The 22,641-nt window shown below is 45.0% G+C and overlaps 1 protein-coding gene across 7 annotated transcripts in view; it reads left to right on the forward strand.

Annotated features, from left to right (window-relative positions):
• The window catches only part of fcho2 (FCH and mu domain containing endocytic adaptor 2), a 39,501-nt gene extending 21,223 nt beyond the window's left edge, over window positions 1-18,278 (forward strand). The window contains exons 15-29 of one of the 7 annotated variants that reach the window (XM_060050420.1): window positions 2,250-2,274; window positions 2,785-2,829; window positions 3,601-3,643; window positions 3,748-3,833; window positions 7,928-8,043; window positions 8,668-8,797; window positions 9,380-9,457; window positions 9,762-9,821; window positions 10,781-10,892; window positions 12,123-12,278; window positions 13,808-13,940; window positions 14,360-14,559; window positions 14,804-14,868; window positions 15,184-15,348; window positions 15,791-18,278. In XM_060050420.1, coding sequence (XP_059906403.1) covers window positions 2,250-2,274; window positions 2,785-2,829; window positions 3,601-3,643; window positions 3,748-3,833; window positions 7,928-8,043; window positions 8,668-8,797; window positions 9,380-9,457; window positions 9,762-9,821; window positions 10,781-10,892; window positions 12,123-12,278; window positions 13,808-13,940; window positions 14,360-14,559; window positions 14,804-14,868; window positions 15,184-15,348; window positions 15,791-15,813 — 1,437 coding nt within the window. In that variant the 3' untranslated portion in view covers window positions 15,814-18,278. The other 6 variants (XM_060050422.1, XM_060050423.1, XM_060050421.1 and 3 more) reach the window with 6 other exon arrangements.
• The last annotated feature ends 4,363 nt before the right edge of the window (window positions 18,279-22,641 follow it).

Here is a 22,641-nt window from a genome sequence, read left to right on the forward strand (position 1 = left end):
TTCTTTGGGCTTGGTAGTTAAAAAGGAAAACCACAAGAGGAAAGCGGAGTGGAATCCCGGCCAATGGGAGGCCGCCGTTGGTTTAAAGCGGCCTATAGGAAGCGAACCCTGGGTATCCAGAGGCATGAATGACATCATGGTTGGAGCGGGCTTCCCCATTCAGACCATCGCCTCTCGCTCGATCTGTGAATCGCTCTTTGATGGTCTGTAAAAATAGCCCCCCCGCCATTAAAGTTTAACGCCGCCGCAGAGCGGGTGCAAACACACTGGAGTTTGTGAGAGGAGAGGTTGTGTGCTGAGCAGGACCTTTACTACAACCACCGCTGCTGCACTGTGCATGAACCCACCGGCCCGGGACCACTCTGCCTTCAGTTCAAAAGAGCTCTATTGACGTGGAAAATAGACATTGCCATTGGCAAGGCAGTTTAAAAAATAAAGAAAGGGAAGATAGCAAAGTACTATAAGAGGAGGTACAAATAAAGTGAATTGTAAATTACGAGTGCTGCACAAAGGCTTTCTGTCTGTCTCCTCTTTTTCATTCAATAACGCTTGCATTCGCTTCAGCTTTCTTTACCTCTCTTTCTGTATCTCAGTCTCTGTCTCTCTCACTCTCTCTGTCCATTGATCTCTGTCACTTTCTCTCTCTCTTATGCTCCCCCACTCTCTCTCTTGCGTTCTCTTTCTCAGTGTTTGACACCCATAATTAAAAAAAATGAGAAAAATGGAATACATTTGGCAAATAATATCTGTCTTCCTTTTTAAACTGTCCCCAGACTTTTGAGGCACCGTTTTCTGATTTAAAAGTTCAAAAGAAGTCTTGTGGGGTAAATGTTTAAACTTGTAGTCTAGGTGATGACGAGTTTTGCATCATCTGGTGGAAATTATGGAGACTTTGTCCTCCTTTATATTTTCTCTCCAGTTTTCATTTTCATCTGTATTGTCTTTTCCTAGTAACTCTGTTCCCCTCCATGGAGTGCCTTTATTGAAGTGTGTGTGTGTGTGTGTGTGTGTGTGTGTGTGTGTGTGTGTGTGTGTGTGTGTGTGTGTGTGTGTGTGTGTGTGTGTGTGTGTGTGTGTGTGTGTGTGTGAGAGCTGTAATTGACCCATTTTCCGCCCGTGGGACGCAACATTGAGCTTGCAGAAGTTAAGCGCCGGTTTTAGCACTTTAGCTAACAAAAAATGTTTTGTTTCTCTTTCCCTCCCTCCCTGTGTGTGTGTGTCTCTCTCTCACTCTCTCCCCCCTGTCTCTCTCACTGTCTCTCTCTCTCTCTCTCCCTCTCCTTCACCTCCTTGTGGGAATGAGTTCTTTATTGAAATTGATGGAGTGAATATACATGCAATGGGCCGGTAGCCTGTACGTGTGTGTGTGTGTGTGCGTGTGCGTGTGCGCGGGGGGTTAGACTTGTTGGATCTATGTCCCGGGGCCCGCTCGGCACTGGGGGCCTGGGTGAAGTGTGTGAAGGGCCCCTTGCCCTCCTCTCGTTGCTCCCGGTGACGGATGGGCGAGTGGAGGTCAGGAACATGGGCTGATGAATTCTTCAGCCTCGGTTTAACGTCTGGTATGTGTGAGCCCAGAGTTTACCTGAGATTTATGTCGGCTTCTTTTTTTTATCTTTTTTGCTTGTTCCGAAGCGGGAAACGTGTAGTGTCAGCCACTGGGGATGGGGGGAGATGTATGGTTCCCCTTTCGGACTCTCATTTGTCTCATAACGTATCGCCGAACGTCGTCCCTGTGGAGATATTCAGAATGAACCATAACACGGGAAGCCTGACGCACCGCCATACACGAGTAAATAACACTGCATACTTGGTGGAAATACTTGATGTAGTGCACAGTTGTTCTGGCCATGTACTTTACCTGTTGTTTTAGTCACTTTTCGTGTGCTTTATTGGTCTTTACTCATGGAGCAGATGCTTTTATTCAAAGCGACTCGCAGTGATTTTGTGATGTACTTTCTGGGTGTCCTTAATAAGCAGGTAGGAGTTATAGACACTTTGCTAAAGGCTGCCTAACGGTACCATGCCACCGTTGGGGATTCGAACCCAGAACCTTTCAGCAGGGAGTCACCCTAATGACTAGACGGTCCTGTTCCCTGGTATATATATCAATATGTGAAAAGAAAGACTTGCTATATTTGGCTATTCTCTCTGAGACGCCCCCAAAAGGAGTACGGTGTTAAAGATGCGGTTTCCAATTTGTCTTGGCTGTGATTAATCCAGGCTCTTCTCTGTCTTTGTGTTTTCTTTAGGGTCAGATGCGGAGGAACCAATCCAGTGAGTGATTTTCTCAGATCTTTGTTCGTGCGTGCGTGATGTCAAGCGTTGTTAAGGGGGTTGAGCATGGGACTCTTCAGACATATCTATCTCGGCCCCAGCTGTTCTTCATTGAGTCGGCTTTGGGGAAAAAGAGGGAATCGCCACAAATTTAAGCTAAAATCACCTCTTCCCAACTCAAGCTATTTTGAATGCAACATTTTTGTATAGATGTGTAACTGAAGGCTGTCTACTGCCATGTGTGTTTTCCAACGCTTCATTTCAGATACGTTTTGGTTGAGCCCAAGATATGCAGTCTATCTATCTCCCACTGATGTTAAAAATTGATTTGTTAATACAATTAAATAAAATTTTAAGGAAAAACAAATCATATTTGATTCTACCAGGCAGTTCCGTTTTCCTTACTGGAAAAAAGACAATTCAGGGAACACTAAACCAACGTTGTTTATTTGTGCAGTTGATGAATGTCCCTTAATGGCGCCGGTAGATTCACACTCTATGTACGCTTAGGGGTCTCGAGAATGTCTTCGTTAAGCTCTAAGCCTCAGGTCCCCGGTGAGTATGTCTTCTCTAGTGAGTCTCCTTTCATTGACGCTAGGTGCGTTTTACTGAACAACAGAAAACCCAATCAGCTAACCCCTTCTAACATGCTATCTCCCGGTGCTTCGCTGCTACACCTTGTTGTTTAGTGATTCTGATACTCGGGTTGGGTTTCTGCGGGTGCTCCGACTATTCCCGCCTCGTTCCATAACTCTGGTACTAGCAAACTAGCAACAAATAAATCAAAAGTATGCTAATGGAAGAACTTTAAACGCTATTTACCTCCACCGCCAACACTTTTGGTCAACATTTGGAATGACGTGTGATTTTGGTAATGGTAATACATCCCATCCACGGCTCCAGACTGCGTGGCCATTTTGCCGCAATGGTTGTGCACAGAACCCCTTGGTTTCTGAGCGAGTCGTGCGTGGAAGGCTTTTATGCTTTAAACATTATCATTCCAAATAACTTTGAACAGAAGGGATTGAACTATAAAAGTTGCTCAAAGCAAGCCTAAAATGGGTTGTATCTAATCCACCGGCTACCTGTATATCAGTCAAAAACAATTCTACCTTTAAACCTCAAAATTATACCAAATGTGGTAGCTAACCCTATCACATTTACCACATTTTCGTATGATTTCTAATAGTGCAACTTTGAGTTGTGTAGAAAAAACACTGAACTTTATAACAAATGTGGCTTTTCCCCATCTAACTGTTTTTTTTGTAGATTTGTTATATTTTCGATTTTCATCATCTAATTATGTATTTACGCCTTATTCTGTAGGCGATGAGCTGTCGAAAAACAGAACGGCAGCGTCCTTTAACGAGTGAGTATATGTGTGGCGACCAGACCAGCAGCACTGTGGTGCAACACCAGCCTCAGATGACCGCAGTCCCTCTCATCCACCTCCTTTATCTGTCTGCGTTTTAGCAAACTGACCAACAATGACCTGCTGTCCCTGGACCCCTTCAGCCCCACCCTGGCCGGCTCCTCTTCCTCTGTGTCTTCATCAGCAGGTAACCTCCGTCGGTTCTCCAGTGACGACTCCATGACCACTGGTTTAAATGGTGTGTTGGCCCTAAGAAGCGATTTCCTATTTCTTGTGAAGCGCTGGTGTTCTCCGGCTGACTTTGCGGTGTGTGTTATCCCCGTGAGGTCGTACTTTATGTGGAAGATGAGAATGTGGTGAAACCTGAACGTCTGGCGTTCAAGGGGGTCGTGCTCTGCGGGGCCGTTAGCGATGTTTTACGACTGTTTACTCTGTCGTTTTCACTCTCCGTTGCTCACCGCCTCCGCCACCCCCCTCCACCCACTCTGTCCATGCTCCATTATATCTCTCTCTCTCTCTCTCTCTCTCTCTCTCTCTCTCTCTCTCTCTCTCTCTCTCTTCCCCCCCCCCCCCTCTTTTTCCTATCGACTCAGTTGGAAGCCTCTCCTCTAATGTTTGGCCGAATGAGGCTGCTGACCCCTGAAAGCCAACTAAAACACTTGACTTGAGGGAATTCTAACTGGTGGCGGTGGCCACCATCTTGTGAAAGAGTTTTTTACAGGTTATGACGCGTTACGTTACAGATGACCGGACTGTGGTGAACAGCAGGTGTTTATTTTCCTTGTTGAAAGAAAACTACTTCTTATTAGCATGTGGAAGCCATGTTTCTACATTGGCCATATAGCAGAGTTAGCATGGAAGCTAGTTAGCGTGACTTTATGCACACGTGACTCCAATGTCTGTTTAAACAGAGTTGTGTTAGCATTGACCCATCTCCTGGGTGAGTCGTAATCCCCTGTTAATTGGCACCAATTGCAGCGTCTGATGGCCAGCTGTGAAGGCGTGTGTGTGTGTGTGTGTGTGTGTGTGTGTGTGTGTGTGTGTGTGTGTGTGTGTGTGTGTGTGTGTGTGTGTGTGTGTGTGTGTGTGTGTGTGTGTGTGTGTGTGTGTTTCCGCCAGAGGACCATTAAAGGTTGAAATGGCACCATCGTGTGCACCAATGTGCACCTTTAAATTATGTTTTTTGTTTTGGATTTTTGTTTTAAGTTACTTTCCGTTTTCATTTTGTGATTTGTGATTCCGTTTTTTCTGACGCTGTATCTTCTCTATCTATCTGTCTTTGACAGACCTTGCCTCTATATTCTGCCAAATCTCTTCATCCCCTTCCCATCTGATGAATGACTTAGAGGTCTTTCTGCCAGATGCACCAGGTACAATCAGTATGTTTGGTACATGTAGGAGCATAAAAGTGTTTGATGCATGTTATCGCATTATCGAATTTCCAACTTTTGATTTGTTGCTATTTACACTTTTATTGAATAACATTAGTTAATACTTTATATTAAAGCTGCACTATGTACGTTTCTCATTAGAAGCCTTTAGTGGATTCAGTTGTCGCTAAACCCTGGATTGACTGACTCATGGAAGGGCACATTTTATTCTTCAGAACATTTCTTCATCAGATATGTTTTATGGAGTAAATAGCTGCAGTAGTTACATAAAGTTACATAGTGCAGGTTTAAAACTAACTATAATGGGATTACACACATTGATGACAGTTTATCTGTGTTGCTACTGGATAGATGGAGTGTGTGTGTGTGTGTGTGTGTGTGTGTGTGTGTGTGTGTGTGTGTGTGTGTGTGTGTGTGTGTGTGTGTGTGTGTGTGTGTGTGTGTGTGTGTGTGTGTGTGTGTGTGTGTGTGTGTTTCCGCCAGAGGACCATTAAAGGTTGAAATGGCACCATCGTGTGCACCAATGTGCACCTTTAAATTATGTTTTTTGTTTTGGATTTTTGTTTTAAGTTACTTTCCGTTTTCATTTTGTGATTTGTGATTCCGTTTTTTCTGACGCTGTATCTTCTCTATCTATCTGTCTTTGACAGACCTTGCCTCTATATTCTGCCAAATCTCTTCATCCCCTTCCCATCTGATGAATGACTTAGAGGTCTTTCTGCCAGATGCACCAGGTACAATCAGTATGTTTGGTACATGTAGGAGCATAAAAGTGTTTGATGCATGTTATCGCATTATCGAATTTCCAACTTTTGATTTGTTGCTATTTATACTTTTATTGAATAACATTAGTTAATACTTTATATTAAAGCTGCACTATGTACGTTTCTCATTAGAAGCCTTTAGTGGATTCAGTTGTCGCTAAACCCTGGATTGACTGACTCATGGAAGGGCACATTTTATTCTTCAGAACATTTCTTCATCAGATATGTTTTATGGAGTAAATAGCTGCAGTAGTTACATAAAGTTACATAGTGCAGGTTTAAAACTAACTATAATGGGATTACACACATTGATGACAGTTTATCTGTGTTGCTACTGGATAGATGGTGTGTGTGTGTGTGTGTGTGTGTGTGTGTGTGTGTGTGTGTGTGTGTGTGTGTGTGTGTGTGTGTGTGTGTGTGTGTGTGTGTGTGTGTGTGTGTGTGTGTGTGTGTGTGTGTGTGTGTGTGTGTGTTGATTAGTGGTCCATCTTGATGAACACTGCTCTCAGAATTGATTGTTTGATTGACATGTCAGTTTTGATGAACCAACTGAACTGACAGCACTTTTCCCTGAGTATTCATTGACTTGCGTACCCCAACCAATGATTTGCTTAAGAAAACCATTTAATTGGATTTGGAGTGGACCCATAATTGATTGTATTTGATGACTGATAAATAACATCCTTACGCCAACAACTGAGTGGCAAGAGATGATGCTGCAGTTAATCTTTTTTGGATTGCAGATTTAAAAACGCTCGACGTCTTAACAAACTAACATGAAAGTGCTTTTTCAAAGAACCGCTGCTACTTAATTGATGTTTGACATTGCAGCAAAGGATTCGTACATTCTGTGCCTTTTGAAGAGTGTAACGGTCAACACGCGATGAGTCAGATCATAGCAGACAGCTCTGATCCTCCCATTGGACGCTGTACTCAAAGTTCAAACAATTGAAACTTTGACCCCATTGACGCTGACCTCTTCAGCATCCAATCAAATCACAGTTTTGTCTGACGTTCAACTGATTCCTCTATGATTGCATTTGAACGTTTCACGATCCAAAGGTGTTGAGCTCCCGTGTGTTGGCTTTACTCCACCTCATCAAGTGTTGACCGCTTTGCTCTGCTGGTTCTGCGTTCTCCTCCCTTTAAACCTCGCTCTGTTCCACCCTCCTCCTATCAGTGGCGCTCCGGCCCTCTCCCCCTCCTCCCACTGAGAGCCGGCCCCTGGAGCCTTGCTCCTCATCCTTCTCCTCGTCCCCCACCTCCTCGCTGGGCTCCCCGGAGATCCCCATCGGAGCCGGGGCCAGGCCCCTGGCGGCCCGGGCCCGCAGCGCCCCCATCACCTCCCACACCCCCGGGGACCTGCTCCCGCCGCTCCTCCCCCTCCTCCTCGACCCCGACACCGACCCCGACCCGGCCGCCGGGCCCCCGCCGCCCCGCACCGCCGGCGGCGACGCCCTCTCTGCGCTGTCCTGGTCCCAGAGCCGGTGGATGGCCTTCAGCGACGGACAGCCCCAGTGGAGTGGCGGCGGCGGCGGCGGCGGTGGGGGGCGGGCCAAGCGCTTCCTGTCCGACAGCGCAGCCGACGGCTCGTACGACTGCAAGATGGCCGCCGGCGGCGCCGACAAACCCCCGGTCCGGGACGTGTCGCCGTCCGCGCCTGTGACCAATAAAAGCCAAGCGTCTGTGGGCGTGGCGCCGGCCGGGCCGCTGAGCGCCGGTAACACTGGTTCTGATAGATGTATGCCTGCCTGAGCGTCGGACTGCACTCTGAGTTGTGTTTTCAATGGGTTTCTCATTTGCTTGTTTTATTTTGTTTTGGGTTGAGTTGTCACGTTCTTACATTCGTTTTATTATGTATTGTTTCACTCCTGCAACACGTACTTATCGATTTCCTTTTGTTTTTCTGGTGTTTATTTTCAGTTTTTTCCTAATGTTGTTCATGCGATTGCGTTATGATTACGTTTTTGTGTGTGTGCCACGTAAGCATGTGTTTCAGTTTGTTTGGTGAATGCCCTGAGTGCGTTGACTCCTCACGCCTGCTGTGGTTTCCTCTGACTCTGTTCCTCCAGCCTCTCCCTCCTACTCTCTACGTACTGACCCCCCGCTCCTCCCTCTCCTCCCAGGGCCGGCCCTCGCCAGACCCACCACCCCGCTGACGGCTGGGGCCCTGGTGCCCCCCCCCAGACCCTCGTCCAGACCCAAGCTGCCCACCGGGAAACTCAGCGGGATCAATGAGATCGTAAGCAGGGCAACGCGATGGGATGGGGTGCTCTTGTACCCAGGGACCATTTGAACCCCCTATAAGAGAGGTTGTTGATTCAAATCCCTCGGCCCTGGGCCAATGGTGAAAGTTTTGTACATGTAAATAAGTCATCTTTATGAAATGAATAAAAAAATATGCATTCATTTATTATCAATATACATTGATACATGAATATGAATCTATAGCATTATATATTGTTCATATAATTATACACAGTAATTGTAAGTAGAGAACCCAAATGAACGAGATGGCGACATTAGTAGGCATCCTCGAGAAAGGAACGTTTATTTGAGTAGAAAACAGCCGTCTCCCTCCTCTCTCCAGACCCCAGCCCCCACGCTCACTATGAAAACATAACATGAGCTTTATGTGCAGAGTCAGAGTAATTAATATGGTTCCCTGTAGCCTTAGAGCTAGCGTCAAGTTGGCAGATGTGTTTCAGTGCACATTTCAAAACTATTCTTTTTACATATGGTACCTTTAATATCTATAAAGAAATGTTGCTTTGGATTAAAAGCCGTCCAATGGCTGACTCGCCGTTGAAGCGCCTGAGTTGGCGTTGAGGTCTGAGCGGCGCTGATTGACCCGTACCCCCGGCAGGTCCGACCCTTCAGCCCCCCCAAGACGGCCGGGGCCAGCCCGCCCTCCCCGGCCCCCCTGGCCCGGGCCGAGAGCTCCTCCTCGCTGTCCTCCAACGCCTCCATGAGCGCCAGCAACACGCCCACCGTCGGTGAGTCACACACACACACACACACACACACACACACACACACACACACACACACACACACACACACACACACACACACACACACACACACACACACACACACACACGTGTCCCGTGCACACAGACATAAACGTACACATGCAGCTAAACACACTCTTGCACACATACGCAGACGTGCACAGCACACACCCACACACACACACATACACCCCTGCACGTATACACAAACACACATATACACACACACACACACAAATACACATACACGGACACGCACGTACACGGACACGCCCACGCATACTCGTAGACACACATACACTTGGCGGAATGAAGCTGTCCAGATTGATCTGGTCTGCCGCCCTTGCTCTTTCATGCCGTGCTTTTCATCCTTTCATCAAAATGTTTCCTTCTTTATTTACTCTTGTTCCAAAGTTATTGTTGTTTCTATTTTAGACTCTACACTGCCCTAAACCCTACCTTTTCCCACTGCAAGACCCCTTTATTCCTCCTCCACCCCTCCTCCTCCATCTCTGATCTCCTCCCCATGGGGACCTCTGACCTCCTCCTCTGCGCTTGTTTCAGGACCTGAGCCTCTCTATCCCCTGGCCCTCTCTTCTTTGGAGCCAGAGCAGCTCCTCCCTCCCCTCCCCGCCTTCCAGAGTGAGTCTGGCCCCGCCTCCTGACCCTGACCGTGACCCCCAACCCTGATCCTGACCCCTCACCCTGACCCTAGGGCTTAACCATTTACAACCACTGGTTGCAAACCCTAACCCTTTCACCAGAGAAGCAGTGCCATGCTAAACCAAGCAATGTCTTCATCTTCATCTTCTCAGTCATCTCCACGAGTACATTTCATCGCTTCTTCGGTTTTGCTTTGTCTCTCTCTCTCGCTCTCTCACTCTCCCTCTCACTCTCATGCTCATTCATTGTGTTTATGCTTTGTTCATTACTTTGGCTGGTAAAGAGGATGATGATTTCATAGCCAAGCTGCCCACCTATGAGAAGCGCTCTGAGACGCCTGCAGGTAGGGGTGCGCTCCGTATAGAGAAGGGCTCATCTTAACCGGGGGGTGTAACGACTTACACAGTACTTCACTAAGTAGGCATTCCAATCCTCCAAAAATGTTAATTATATATTTTTAAATCCAATACCAGTTTCTTTCTTCAAGTACAAAACAATAATGAAATCAAGGCCTTGTCATACACTGTTCCTTATAGACTCAAAGCATAACATCGTACAGGAATTCCCAAAACGTTGATAGTGTAAAACACCCAAAAGGAGGTGATACCTTCTAGGTTTTGCATCTATTCTGGGTGTTTAATCACAGTCGTTGCACCCCCCGCGTTGCTCTCGTCGACTAACACTCGTGCCGGCCGTCTGTCTTACCCGCTGGGTGAAACTGTGTCATGTGACTCACCAGTTAAGTGGGCACTCCTCTACCTGAACTCATCGAAGTGTCTGTTTAACGTTTGTGTGACTTTCTAACATCATCTCCTCCTGGTCCTGGATCAATAAAGTTATCTGCATCTGTAGCTCTATATCTAATCCATGTTCTATGTTGATTGTCATTAGATTGTTTATTGTATTATTGTTATGGATGTGTGATAACTGTTTGATATGCTTTTATTTTTGATGAACCATACAATACTGTATTGAATGGACTAAAGCACTTATTAATGGATTTAAGCTCTACTGGATGCAAACACTTTTGTTGTTGTATCTTTTCTTATAAGTCTTATTTGTTTTGTTTGTTCTTGTATTGAAAAGTTTCATACTGAAGGACTGACGTGTTCGAATGAGTAAAAGAAAAACTAAACATAAATAATAACAAATATATGAATTGAATAAAGGTTCTTTGCACGATTTTCAGCCGCCCTGTGAAACCGAGCAGGCTCTTCGACTCATGTAGCTCCTGCACCATAACCTAATCCTGACCACATCAGCAGAACAATAACACACGTGTTTACATTTTTCTCACTCCAGGAACGTCCCGCGGCCCCAGTCCCATTACGCTGGCGTCCCACGATGCATTGCCCATCGCCGTTGCGTTCACAGAGTCCGTCAACGCCTACTTCAAAGGAGCAGACCCCAGCAAGTATGTCGCATGCCAGCGGTCTTGAAACCCCCCCAAAACGTTGGCGAGCTGTTGACAAATTGCACGTCATTTTCAGTTATTCCTGTTTCAAAGAGGCTCGGAGAGTCCTATTAGGAATGCTGACATGTGGGCAAAACCTTTTTTGTGTGTGTGTGTGTGTGTGTGTGTGTGTGTGTGTGTGTGTGTGTGTGTGTGTGTGTGTGTGTGTGTGTGTGTGTGTGTGTGTGTGTGTGTGTGTGTGTGTGTGTGTGTGTGAGCACTTGTGTGTGTGTGTGTGTGTGTGTGTGTGTGAGCACTTGTGTGTGTGTGTGAGCACTTGTGTGTGAGTGAGAGCACTTGTGTGTGTGTGTCTGTGTGAGCGATTATGTGTCTTTGCGTATGTATGTGTTTGAGTGCTTATGTGTGTGCGTGTGTGTGTGTGTGTGTGTGCCCCTCGGTTGCATGCATGGAATGCGTAGAAGATTTGTGTGAGTCTGACACCGTTCCTCAGTTGGGGGACGGCCCACATGGGGCACATTAAAAGGCCATGCCGAGAAAACATGCACTCTTTTTATTGGTTAACTGCTGCTCAATTGCCGACGTGGAAAAAGCGAAAGATGTTATTTTTGTAAGGGTAGTGATGGTGGTGGTGGTGGTGCGGGTGGGGGGAGGGGGGCAGAGCGAATGGAACATATCTGAATAAGCCCAGCGTTGGGAGGCATGCGGCAGGTTGGCCCCATCGCGCTCCACGGCCGGAGCATGGCGGTAACACTGCCCGGGTTAGGGGTTTGACTCCCACCGGGGGCCCCGCCGTGCTGTAAGGCACGCACTCGTGGTACGATAGCACGGTGCCATGGATAAAGGCATGTTTATACAAATTAAGTTTAAAGCAGGGGGTTGACACTCTCGTTTGAGGTTGTGGACCCTAACGGACTTAATGCTACTTCAGTAAGTTCTGGACTAAAACAACACTTCTGATACGTTTGACAATAAACCCTTATCTGAACATTTGTCCTAACATTCCCTGTGGGTGTCTTAATGGTGGCCAATATAATATAATCTTATGCTGCCACTTGCGGTTTGCACAGTAGGCCCCTTGGGTTACCATTGACAACACAGATCATTGAACAACGATGTGTTCTGTGTCAGCCCGTATGACCACCCTGCGGGTCGAGAACCCCAAGCGCCACCGCCCCCTGCCCCTCGTCTCTCCCACGGGTCGGGGGTTCACGCCTCGGTCTTGTGTTGCAGGTGCATCGTGAAGATCACGGGGGACATGACGCTGTCCTTCCCCATGGGCATCATCAAGGTGTTCACCTCCAACCCCTCCCCCGCCGTGCTCACCTTCAGGCTGAAGAACACCAGCCGTCTGGAACAGGTGCTGCCCAACCAGCAGCTGCTGCACAGGTAGGCGGGGCTTCCTGAGGGCTGTAGACGTTGACGTGTCACAGGTAGGCGGGGCTTCCTGAGGGCTGTAGGCGTTGACGTGTCACAGGTAGGCGGGGCTTCCTGAGGGCTGTAGACGTTGACGTGTCACAGGTAGGCGGGGCTTCCTGAGGGCTGTAGACGTTGACACGTCACACGGCTAGGGTAGGCCGTTTTTTCTAGAAGCATTATTTTTATCCGATCTTGTGAAGTGCTCTTTACACCCGACAGCGATCAATACATCTAATGCTCTGACAAAACAAAAACTGAAATGTTTTTAGCTGAATTTCCTTCAGCACTCATTGTGCATGACTAGTCTTCAACAGACCTACTGCTAAAGCTAGCGAGCTAGTCCTGTGTTCTGGGGTAGTGGTTCCGGCGGGGGGCCTGGATGGAAGATGGGATTTCTTCCGGCTTCATACTTTCAGATGATATCTTACTCTGGCTGGATTGCCAACCCTATCTTTAATCCATGCGATCAGGACTAGGTTGAATTTGTCTCATGATGTTGAACTTGAACCAGGTTTGGGCAGTATAATTTACACCATTGAAGTCTTTCAGAAAACAAATGTAAGCACAACGCTATACTGTTCATCATACATGCAGCGCAACGCAATAAATTCTCCCCATGGACCCATAACTCTGTAGTGTTTTTCCAGGACAATGTTGTGTTGAATGTGAAACTTGAACGTAGCACTGTTTTAATTTGCCTGCGCAGCTGGCTCGGTGTTACAATGAGGCATCAGATGACATGAATGTTGAGTCAGTGTTGACATGGGGAAGGTAAATTAGCATCTCTGTCATCGTAGGCTTAGCCGCTAGGTTGTAGCGTTCATCAACATTCATAACCCCGTACTGCCTGAGGATCCTCCATACAGGAATGTGGAATACAAAAAAAACATTTTCCAAACACCCGCTTCTAATAACGGCGGTTTGGTTTTAACACGGCTAATCCCAGCCTCTGTCAGCCACAGTGGAATAACAGTTATTCCTCAACCGAAGAAAAAAAAAAAATCGTCAGTATCCCGTATTCCCAGTCATCTAAATCAATACAGACTGCCCGTTTTTGGCCTCAGGTTTTTTCTCTCATAAGTGTTAAGACGAATAGACCAGAGACATTTGTTTTGGCTAACAAGGTAGTTAGGTAGTAAGTCTTACAAAGGTTTTTGATAATTTATTTTGTGGACCAGATCAAATACTCAAGATGATTTATTTTGTCTCTCGCTCTCGCTCTCGCTCTCTCTCTCGCTCTCGCTCTCGCTCTCGCTCTCGCTCTCTCTCGCTCTCTCTGTGTGTTATTCCAAGGCCTCATGGCCTGACTAATTGAATTAAAGGGGTGGTGATTTAATGGGCCGCTCGGTTACGTGCCCGGTCATTCTTTCCAAGCTGTTGGAGCTTTACACTGAAAGCCAAGAGGGCCTGATGAATAATTGAGCCTTTGATCGCTGTGTGTATGTGTGACTCTGTTCCTGTGTGTGTGTGTGTGTGTGTGTGTGTGTGTGTGTGTGTAGCGACGCCTCTCAGAGTGACTCCAACTCCAAGGACTTCTGGTTCAACATGCCGGCGCTGATGTCCTACCTTAGGAAGGCCGCCGAGCAGAACCCCACCGCCTCGTACTACAACGTGGACATCTTGAAATACCAGGTCTGTGGAGCTACACCCCAGAATACACCATTCAGCTCCGTTACCCAGGGGTTCATCAACACAGCTAACATTGTCTTATATGAGCACCTTTGTACATCTGCGAGAAGTCTGATCCAAAACAGCAATACTAAATAAATACAAATAAACAAGGAAATGAATAGGCAACATGAAATTAGCTTTAAAATAATGGTAGACATCATAATGATGGCGACTGCTGTAAGCAATATGCTCCTGATACATTAGAACAGTGCCCACACTCTTCAAGTCTATTTCGTGTCAAAAATAGTCTTTGAAAAAGTGCTTCATTCATTAAATAAATATCATTATATAGATTTTCCTGCTACCAATATGAAGCGGCGCTTGAGATCTGGCCTTAACGCTAGCTTGTATTGTATGTGTGCGTGTGCGCGTTTGACCAGGTGCACTCCAGCGGCATCCAGTCCACGCCGCTCAACCTGGCGGTGTACTGGAAGTGCGCGGCCGGCACCACGGACCTCTGCCTGGACTACCGCTTCAACCCGGAGCCCATGTCCGGCCCGGGCTCCCTGGCCAACGTCCAGATCCTGGTGCCCGTGGACGGGGGCGTGACCAGCATGCAGGCGCTGCCCCACGGCATCTGGTGAGACCGAGCCTCCTGCTTTCGCATGGGGTCGTCGCGGCGACGCTTCGGCGAACGTTACCGCTCAGACCCGGGTCGGCACGCTGTGTTGCGTCGCCTGTCGGGGAGTGTCACCAAATACGTCATACATTTGGAAAACACAAATGCACAAATAGCCATGTCACCGTGGATGAGAGGGAGTGAATTAAAACCTCAGGAATAACAGAGGTTTTTTTTTGTGTGTCTTTTGTTTCCGCCCCTTCAGGAATGCAGAGCAGAAAAAGTTCCTGTGGAAGCTGAGCGACATCTCGGACAAGAGCGACAACGAAGGTAACGTCACGTGTGTGTGTCCTCGGCGTCCGCTCTGGGGGATTCCCTTCCTCCCCCGCCACATCTACCGCAAACATGACAGTGTTGACGGCAACGACTGCTCTGTTGGATCTGTTGACGTTTTTTTTCTCTGTCCTGCGTTCAGATCTTTGTTATTTAGGGTTATTTATGTTTTACTGTTGTGTGTGTGTGTGTGTGTGTGTGTGTGTGTGTGTGTGTGTGTGTGTGTGTGTGTGTGTGTGTGTGTGTGTGTGTGTGTGTGTGTGTGTGTGTGTGTGTGTTTGTGTGTGCGCGCGCGTGTGTGTGGTGCCCCAGGCGCGGGCTCTCTCAGGGCTAAGTTCGAGCTGTCCAGCGGGCCGTCCACGCCGGCCACCCTGGCGGTGCAGTTCATGAACGAGGGCAGCACCCTGTCGGGGGTGGACATGGAGCTGCAGGGGCCTGGCTACCGGCTGTCCCTCACCAAGAAGAGGTTTGCCACGGGTACGTACGGCCGCCCGCTCCCTCTCCTCGAAATGAAGGAGTAAAACATTTAACAGGATTGTATGGTAACGACTATATATTTTTTAGACATGTGCTTATGCTGAGTTGACCATGCTAATGCCAACGCACTAACACGCACCTGCATGCTATACACCGTTAGCATGCTAACGTGCTCATAACATACGGCACGTAAGTATGTGTCTGTGTGTTAAGACCGTGTCGTGTTAGCGCATAAGTGTGTTAGCATTAGCATGGAAAAGGCAAAGTTTGTTCTCAGGAGGTCACAGCGATGAGGCCCAGTTTTTATTTTATCTGAATTTATTTTGTTTTATATATCATTTTGGTATCAACCCGCCAATATACCAAGACAATGTTCAGATGTCATCTAACGTCGTCGAAGGAGCTGTGCGTGATCATCTGATCCTACGTCTCGCTTCCACAGGACGCTACATGGCTGACTGTTGATTGGAAGCTTCTCTAGAATGCTGAGGGTTGCCCTGACGACCTCCCTGGACGTTCTGGATCTGCCTCCCGCTGCAGTCGGAACACCTGAGCGCGCTCTCTTTATCCCTCCTTTTTTTTCCTCGGAACCGAAAGTTTCACTACAGTAAAGAGGCAGCACTGAGTACTATACACTATTTAATAGAAAGTGAACCAGAGTATGAATACTGGGACGAGCCTTCAGGAACTGTACAGGTGTCACGCTCTCTGATCAAATCACTTTTTTTGTACAAACAATTTTATGGATTAGGTAAAAAAATAAAACTATATTATATGAAATCACGAAAACAAAAAAAGCAAAGAAAAATGTGCACTAACCAATCTTTCCGGCCAATTTTTGAATACCCTCTTTCCCCCCTCCCCTCTCTTTTCTATGAGGAATGTATAAAACCAATGTTTTCTGAGGAAGAGGAACACCTACTTTATGCTTCTCTGCCCTTTCCACTGTAAATAGATGCACTGAATAGTATGTGCTGCGAGCCTCAGCCCAACCCGTGCTCAGGTTGGGTTCCTGTTCTCCCCTCCTCTCTCTACTCTCTTTATGGTCACGTGCAATGAAACAATGAAGACAAATGATCGCTGAAACACTATAAATCCTCTCAGAGTCTCTCAGAACATGCCAGGGCACACCCTCAGTTTGAAGTCGTGGGCATCTAAGATTTTAAATTGCTTTAATGACAAAAAAGGAACGCAAAAAAACAAGAAACATCCAGTGCCTACCGATGTCTGTCCTCGTTTGTGCTTTGATGATTCAGCTTTATGCATCTTTTTTCTCCGTATCCATGGGGATATCAACAGGGCTAATCCTCAACACTGTTACTAACCGGGTCTTCGGAGGGCTAGCACAAGTTCTTAAACATGCCCGTATTACGTTTCGTATAAATGTAAGTTTCCGTGTAGTCCAGGTAGACGTATTTTAAATAAGCCCCTTTTATTATAAAACGGCAGCAAGGTAAATGGAACAATTAGTTTTTTGCATGAAACAAGTGTCTTTTTCAAGTACATTTTTTAGCAGATTCAAAACAGTGTCATCGCGTGCCCGCCAAAACGTACGGAGAAACGTTCCTGAATCTCGCCTTCCTTCCGTCGTTTGCGTGCCAAAGCACAGCGCATGAGCAGAGGGCCTGTCGTCGTGGGCTAGTCATTTTATACTCCTTGATCAGGATGAGAAAGGGAAAACGCCTCCAGTTTATACAACCCCCAGTCTTGTCGTCCAATCGGCCAATAAGACACGTTTGTCTTCACCAATGTTTTTGTTTATTTTTTATTGAAGTCTTTTATAAGTCCTCTTTTTTAATTGGTAATCGTTCGCAGGCCTCGACCCCTCCTCACCCCGCGGTCCAGGGGGGGCTGCGGGAGGCGCAGTAGCATCATAAATGCCTTATCAAAAAATGACTGCCGCAAAGAAATATTCAAAGGTTGCTCGTGGGGCACAGATATCGTTGTAAACCGCGTTGGGATTTCAATTGTAATCGATGTGGCTGAAAACAAAACAACAATCCGACTTCAAGGAAGAAACGCACAAACCCCCCAAAAAACACCTCTCACCTTGCCGGGTTGGCTGTTGTGATTTTAAGGTTTTCCCAAGTATGCTTTTTTTTACCCTGAAATGTGATTTATTTTCTTGTCGTTGCATACAAAATGTGGCTTTTAATGACCCCTTGAGGCTGGGATTGCTACGGATCAAGGTGTCATCTCCCCTGTTGGAATGGACGGTGGATTAATTTCAAAGTGCTATCATTCATATCGCTACCTTTGTCTGATACACTGACGAATTAACCCGCAACTTATCTCTTGTGATTCATCTTCCTTAGAAACTATTCACTAATGATTTATTTTTGGATGGCTATTGATACGCTTGATATCCTCAAGCATGGTTGTACGTATAAGGGCGCATTGATACATAATGAGATTAATATTTCTTTATTTTTCATGCTTTTAAATATCATAGTATTATTGTTTTCTAAAACCGAGATCTACATACAGTGTGTGGAGCATTCCGTTTCAAATACAGTATATCTCAAATCGTCTGTCCTCGTTTGAGCACAAGTACACAGGGGTGTTGTGTCAAAGTCAAAGTCTGCCATGGATCCGAATGCTTTAGAATAGACCGTCCCTTTAAGAAAAAAAGAAACACAACTTTTTCAGTTGCAGTTGATCTTGGCAAGCTGGTTCTTGCTGTCTCTGCAGAAATCGTAAAAACGGATAATCGTCGAGGCTTTCGTTTCTGTCACTTTCACACTTTTCCTTTGTTTATATGTTTTAGTAAAATAAGAGTTTAAAAAGAAAAGCAAAATTGTGTACATGATTCTCATGAAATGGACATTTTTAAAGCTATATCAGCCACTCATGTCTATGATTTAATTTCATTGTGCCTGTATTAAATGTGTAATATATGAATATATACAAATATATGAATATGACTACTTTACATGTCTTCTGTGTCTTTTTTTATTGGTAAGCAAAGATGTGTGGGAACTTTGCAGGGAATGATTGTGTGATTAAATGTATTGCTGTTAATATATTGACCATGGATGGCATACTGTCAGACGTTCGTTAACAGTACAAAGGCTGTGAAACTGAAACAGCTAGCAGAAATAACTTGATATATCAATGGATGGATTACTGCCTCACATTCTGAAGGGCTATGCCACATAGCAATTTTTACTCTGTATTATGATTTATCTTATAGTCAAATTGTAATATGCAGATTGAATAGGCTTTCCTACATGTAGTGTATTGCAACCCGTATTATTATACAAAAGTATAGGAATGATGGGACATTTGCATTATTACAATTCGCATTAAACTCCCTCGCCTTTCAGATAAAGCTATATATTTGAATAGGTTAATGTCCTTCTGTGATACTGTACCTTCAACCTCTTGGATACTTTACTTTTGATCTGTAATACCATCCGTTTAACCACAGTTATACATTATCTTTAACCTCTGTGGTACCATCCCTTTAACCACTGTGATACCGTCCCTTTAACCACTGTAATACTTTACCTTTATCCCCTGTGATACTTTAGCCGTTAATGCCATAATAGCCAGAAGTCACAGGCTCAGTCCCTCTGGCAGGGCCCTATCCAGATCCCAGGGTGTTTATACCCAAATCCAGGCTGAAAACAAACAGTGGCAGATGGTTTTGTATGAGGACTGCTCCGACTGCAGAGCGGTTCTACTCTGCCCGACAAGCCTTGAAGAGTGTGGGTGTTGCTGTTATAATTGTATTAATTAATTTATTGTTTTCACTATGGTTGAATATTTTCGATTCATTGTACTTAATTTTCTCAGATTTCAAGCCTTTGCAGCAATTTTTTTTTATTATATAAAAGTGCAAAAATATTGTTATTATATAAATAACATAATCAGGCCATTATAGAATTTGATATTAGAAATGACAAATCAGCAAAAAAAAGTGCTTTTTATAAGGAATAACAACTTATAAAAAGTAGATAAATATTTGTAGTGCACACATCCAAAGATAAATCCATTAAATAATATACTGTGGCAAGGAAGATGATAAGAAAGACTTTATTAATCCCTGTGCGGGAACTCAGTCAGGTTTGTCAGTTTTTCCTAAGGGTTTATTATACAGTGCTGAATCAAAACAACAGTTCAGCCAGCGAAAGCCATGTGTGTGAGAGAGAGACTGAAACGTCCTGGAGTAGAGAGAGAGAGACTGAAACGTCCTGGAGTAGAGAGAGAGAGACTGAAACGTCCTGGAGTAGAGAGAGAGAGACTGAAACGTCCTGGAGTAGAGAGAGAGACTGAAACGTCCTGGAGTAGAGAGAGAGAGACTGAAACGTCCTGGAGTAGAGAGAGAGAGACTGAAACGTCCTGGAGTAGAGAGAGAGACTGAAACGTCCTGGAGTAGAGAGAGAGACTGAAACGTCCTGGAGTAGAGAGAGAGAGACTGAAACGTCCCAGAGGGGCGGGGGGGGAGAGAGAGAGAGAGGGAGGGAGGGAGAGAGAGAGAGCAGAATGTGTGTGTGTGTGGGGGGGGGGGGGGGTAGCGAGAGGGAGAGGCGCTGTTGGCCGCTACTGTCCACCATCACGTATGTGTTTATCCTGAGGCCCAGCGGTGCCCTAGACTTGAGTTATTCTAGAATCCAAGAGAGCTCTCACAACATCAGTAACATTTATGGACGTTGGGTAATTGATGTGCCCTTTTTGATCTCCACTCTCATACACGTGGAAAACCATCTGAGTCAACAAGGATGTTGTAGGTTTATTGCATTAATATGGATTCCATTCCTTCTCCTCTCCCGCTCCCATACAAAGCCCAAAAGACCTCTTTGGAATTACTCAAACTCAGAGCAAGTCGGATCTGGTCCAGGGAATATTCCCTATTTTCCAATTGCCTCTAAAGTATGTCCTGTGTGACAGTTTAGGACTGTCTGAGGCGCTGTTGTTCTTCAGCTCCAGTAGGGATAACCAGTTTGTAACTTGTCTGCGAGTAACGAGATGCTGCTCAACTTTATGTGAACTACATGCTTGTTTTTAGTTAAACACCTAATATAACAATCCATAAATGTCCTGTTTTCCTGTTTTTTTTTGTGTGTGAGGTGTCAATGGTCGTTTGTCACCGTGCTAAAGTTGACCTCCTGCCCTTCCCACAGACCATAATACTCTAATCCGTGTCCATGGTGTCACATTGTGTAATATCAGCAGTAGTTGCGTTAGCTAGGGCTGGACTCGTTCACTCATTAAAGGGTCTCTATGACCCCTGGTGTGTAGGAAGACCATTCTCGTAAACCCAACACATTCAGCGGTCTGCGTTTCACCCAAAGCCAGAAAGTTGAAAGCCTAAACCATCTGCCAATACCATGAAACAGTTGCTCTGTGGTACTTTGGTGTCGTAGAAGTTGAAAGAACAGATACATACATTATCCTACATACATTGATGTTGTAGTTGTTGTTTTCACAGTTTCAGTGTTCAGAGACATTTTATAGATACCATTTTGAGTGAAAGGGTTATGATAGTCTAAACACACAGTGAGACAATGCCATTGTTCAATTAAAGGGTCATGGGACAGTTAAAGGATATCCCTTATAAGATAAAATGAAGATATGACTAGATTCCAGTTTAAGTGGAAGTGTTAAGATATTGTTATAGGATATAACTTGAGTTACTTGATTTACTTAATAATTTAATTTAGGTTTTAAGTGGAGGTGATAATCCACTGTTGAAATACAGAGTTCAATTATTTGTTTTTTACATTTTAAGGGTAGGTTATTTTCACTTTTAAGGTGAAGGAAAGTAGATTGCAACCCTTTAACATTAACCTTAAAGAGTTACGATGGAAGTAGATCTTCTTTCTAAGTGAAGGTGTTGAGATGCAGTGCTGGGAGGATACAGAGAGGGTGATGATGAGTGTGCACGTTCACTAGTGCTCAGCCTCTCCGCCCCGGGAACAGGAGCGGACCCCTTCGTGCCACCATCACAGAGTCACGTCACAGGCGATCTGTCACTGAGAGCTTCAGTGTGTGTGTGTGTGTGTGTGTGTGTGTGTCTGCGATCATTGTGTTTATTGCCCCCTCTCCTCTCAATCCCCCCCCCCTCATTAAAAATTCACATCAGTAAATCTCAAATGAACAAAAGATAATTGGCGTTATTAATTTGTAATAGGCACTTAATATCGATAAAAGTGAAAATGTCAATAGTTAACATGAATCTGACACCCTTCTCCGATCAGTTTTAGATTATTTAATGACCATAACCTAGGCCTCACCCTATTCCTAGAGTGTTACAACTAACCCTACCCCTATGCTAATGCAATGATAATGCTTATTACTGCATAGACTAATGCTTATTAGTGGTTAATTAATGTACCCTTATTTATAAGTGCTACAAAATAGTATTTTTTTTAATAATTAACCTTTAAACAAAAGTTTGTCATGAGAATTGAGGCAACATTTTTACTAATTCACTGTCTTTTCACTTGTAAACACACTTTTGAACCTTCTAAATTAACCTTTCATGAATCAAAAGCAAATGCAGAGGGAATCATTACGATAAGATATAATCATGATAAGCTATCTGTTTGGTAAACAGATCAAACCTATCTACTTAAATAGGATTAAAGGATTACCAATAGTAAGAGTATTATATCTAGAGTATCCTATCTATTCACTCATGGAATTCCCTTTGGTAATTCATTTAAAGCATTTTAATTTGAAAGCAGATGGTGCTGAGGTAAAGGTCATGGGCAAATGATGTGTGTTTGATAATTAACAAACTTTTGTTTTCCTTTCCATAAAAAAATATGTTCTATTGGTGGACCTGTGGCCCATGTGATTTTTAGGTGTGCGTTTAGGGACAGAATGGCAACTTTCCACTGAGATAACAGCAGGGTGATATGACAGTCCACTGAAAACATGTTTGCATTTGAAGTGAACAATTCATAATCAAAGGTTTCTTTATATGGCTGGCTGTACCTCAGACTGCCCTGCTCCTTGTGCTTGACACACACGGAAGACATTTGAAAGAAAAAAAGGCGTCCTTTCATTTCAGTAAGGCCAGTAAGAATATATAGGGGAAAAAGGGCAATAATCCTATCTTGAATGGTTGGCTAAACAACGTTAACATATTGAGATAACTCTCACCGTAATTGTGTAATATCGAGTATCACTTTAAAGCTGCTAGATTGCTATGAATGGATCAAAGCATCCGTCAGTATTAGTAAAAAAAATATGCCATGCAGTACTATTAGTCCTATTACTACTAATAGTAGTAATTATCTCATATTTGTCCATGTTTACTTATTTCTGTTTTTGTTCTACTAC

The sequence above is a fragment of the Gadus macrocephalus genome, chromosome 4 (assembly GCF_031168955.1).
Source record: "Gadus macrocephalus chromosome 4, ASM3116895v1".
Taxonomy (NCBI): domain Eukaryota; kingdom Metazoa; phylum Chordata; class Actinopteri; order Gadiformes; family Gadidae; genus Gadus; species Gadus macrocephalus.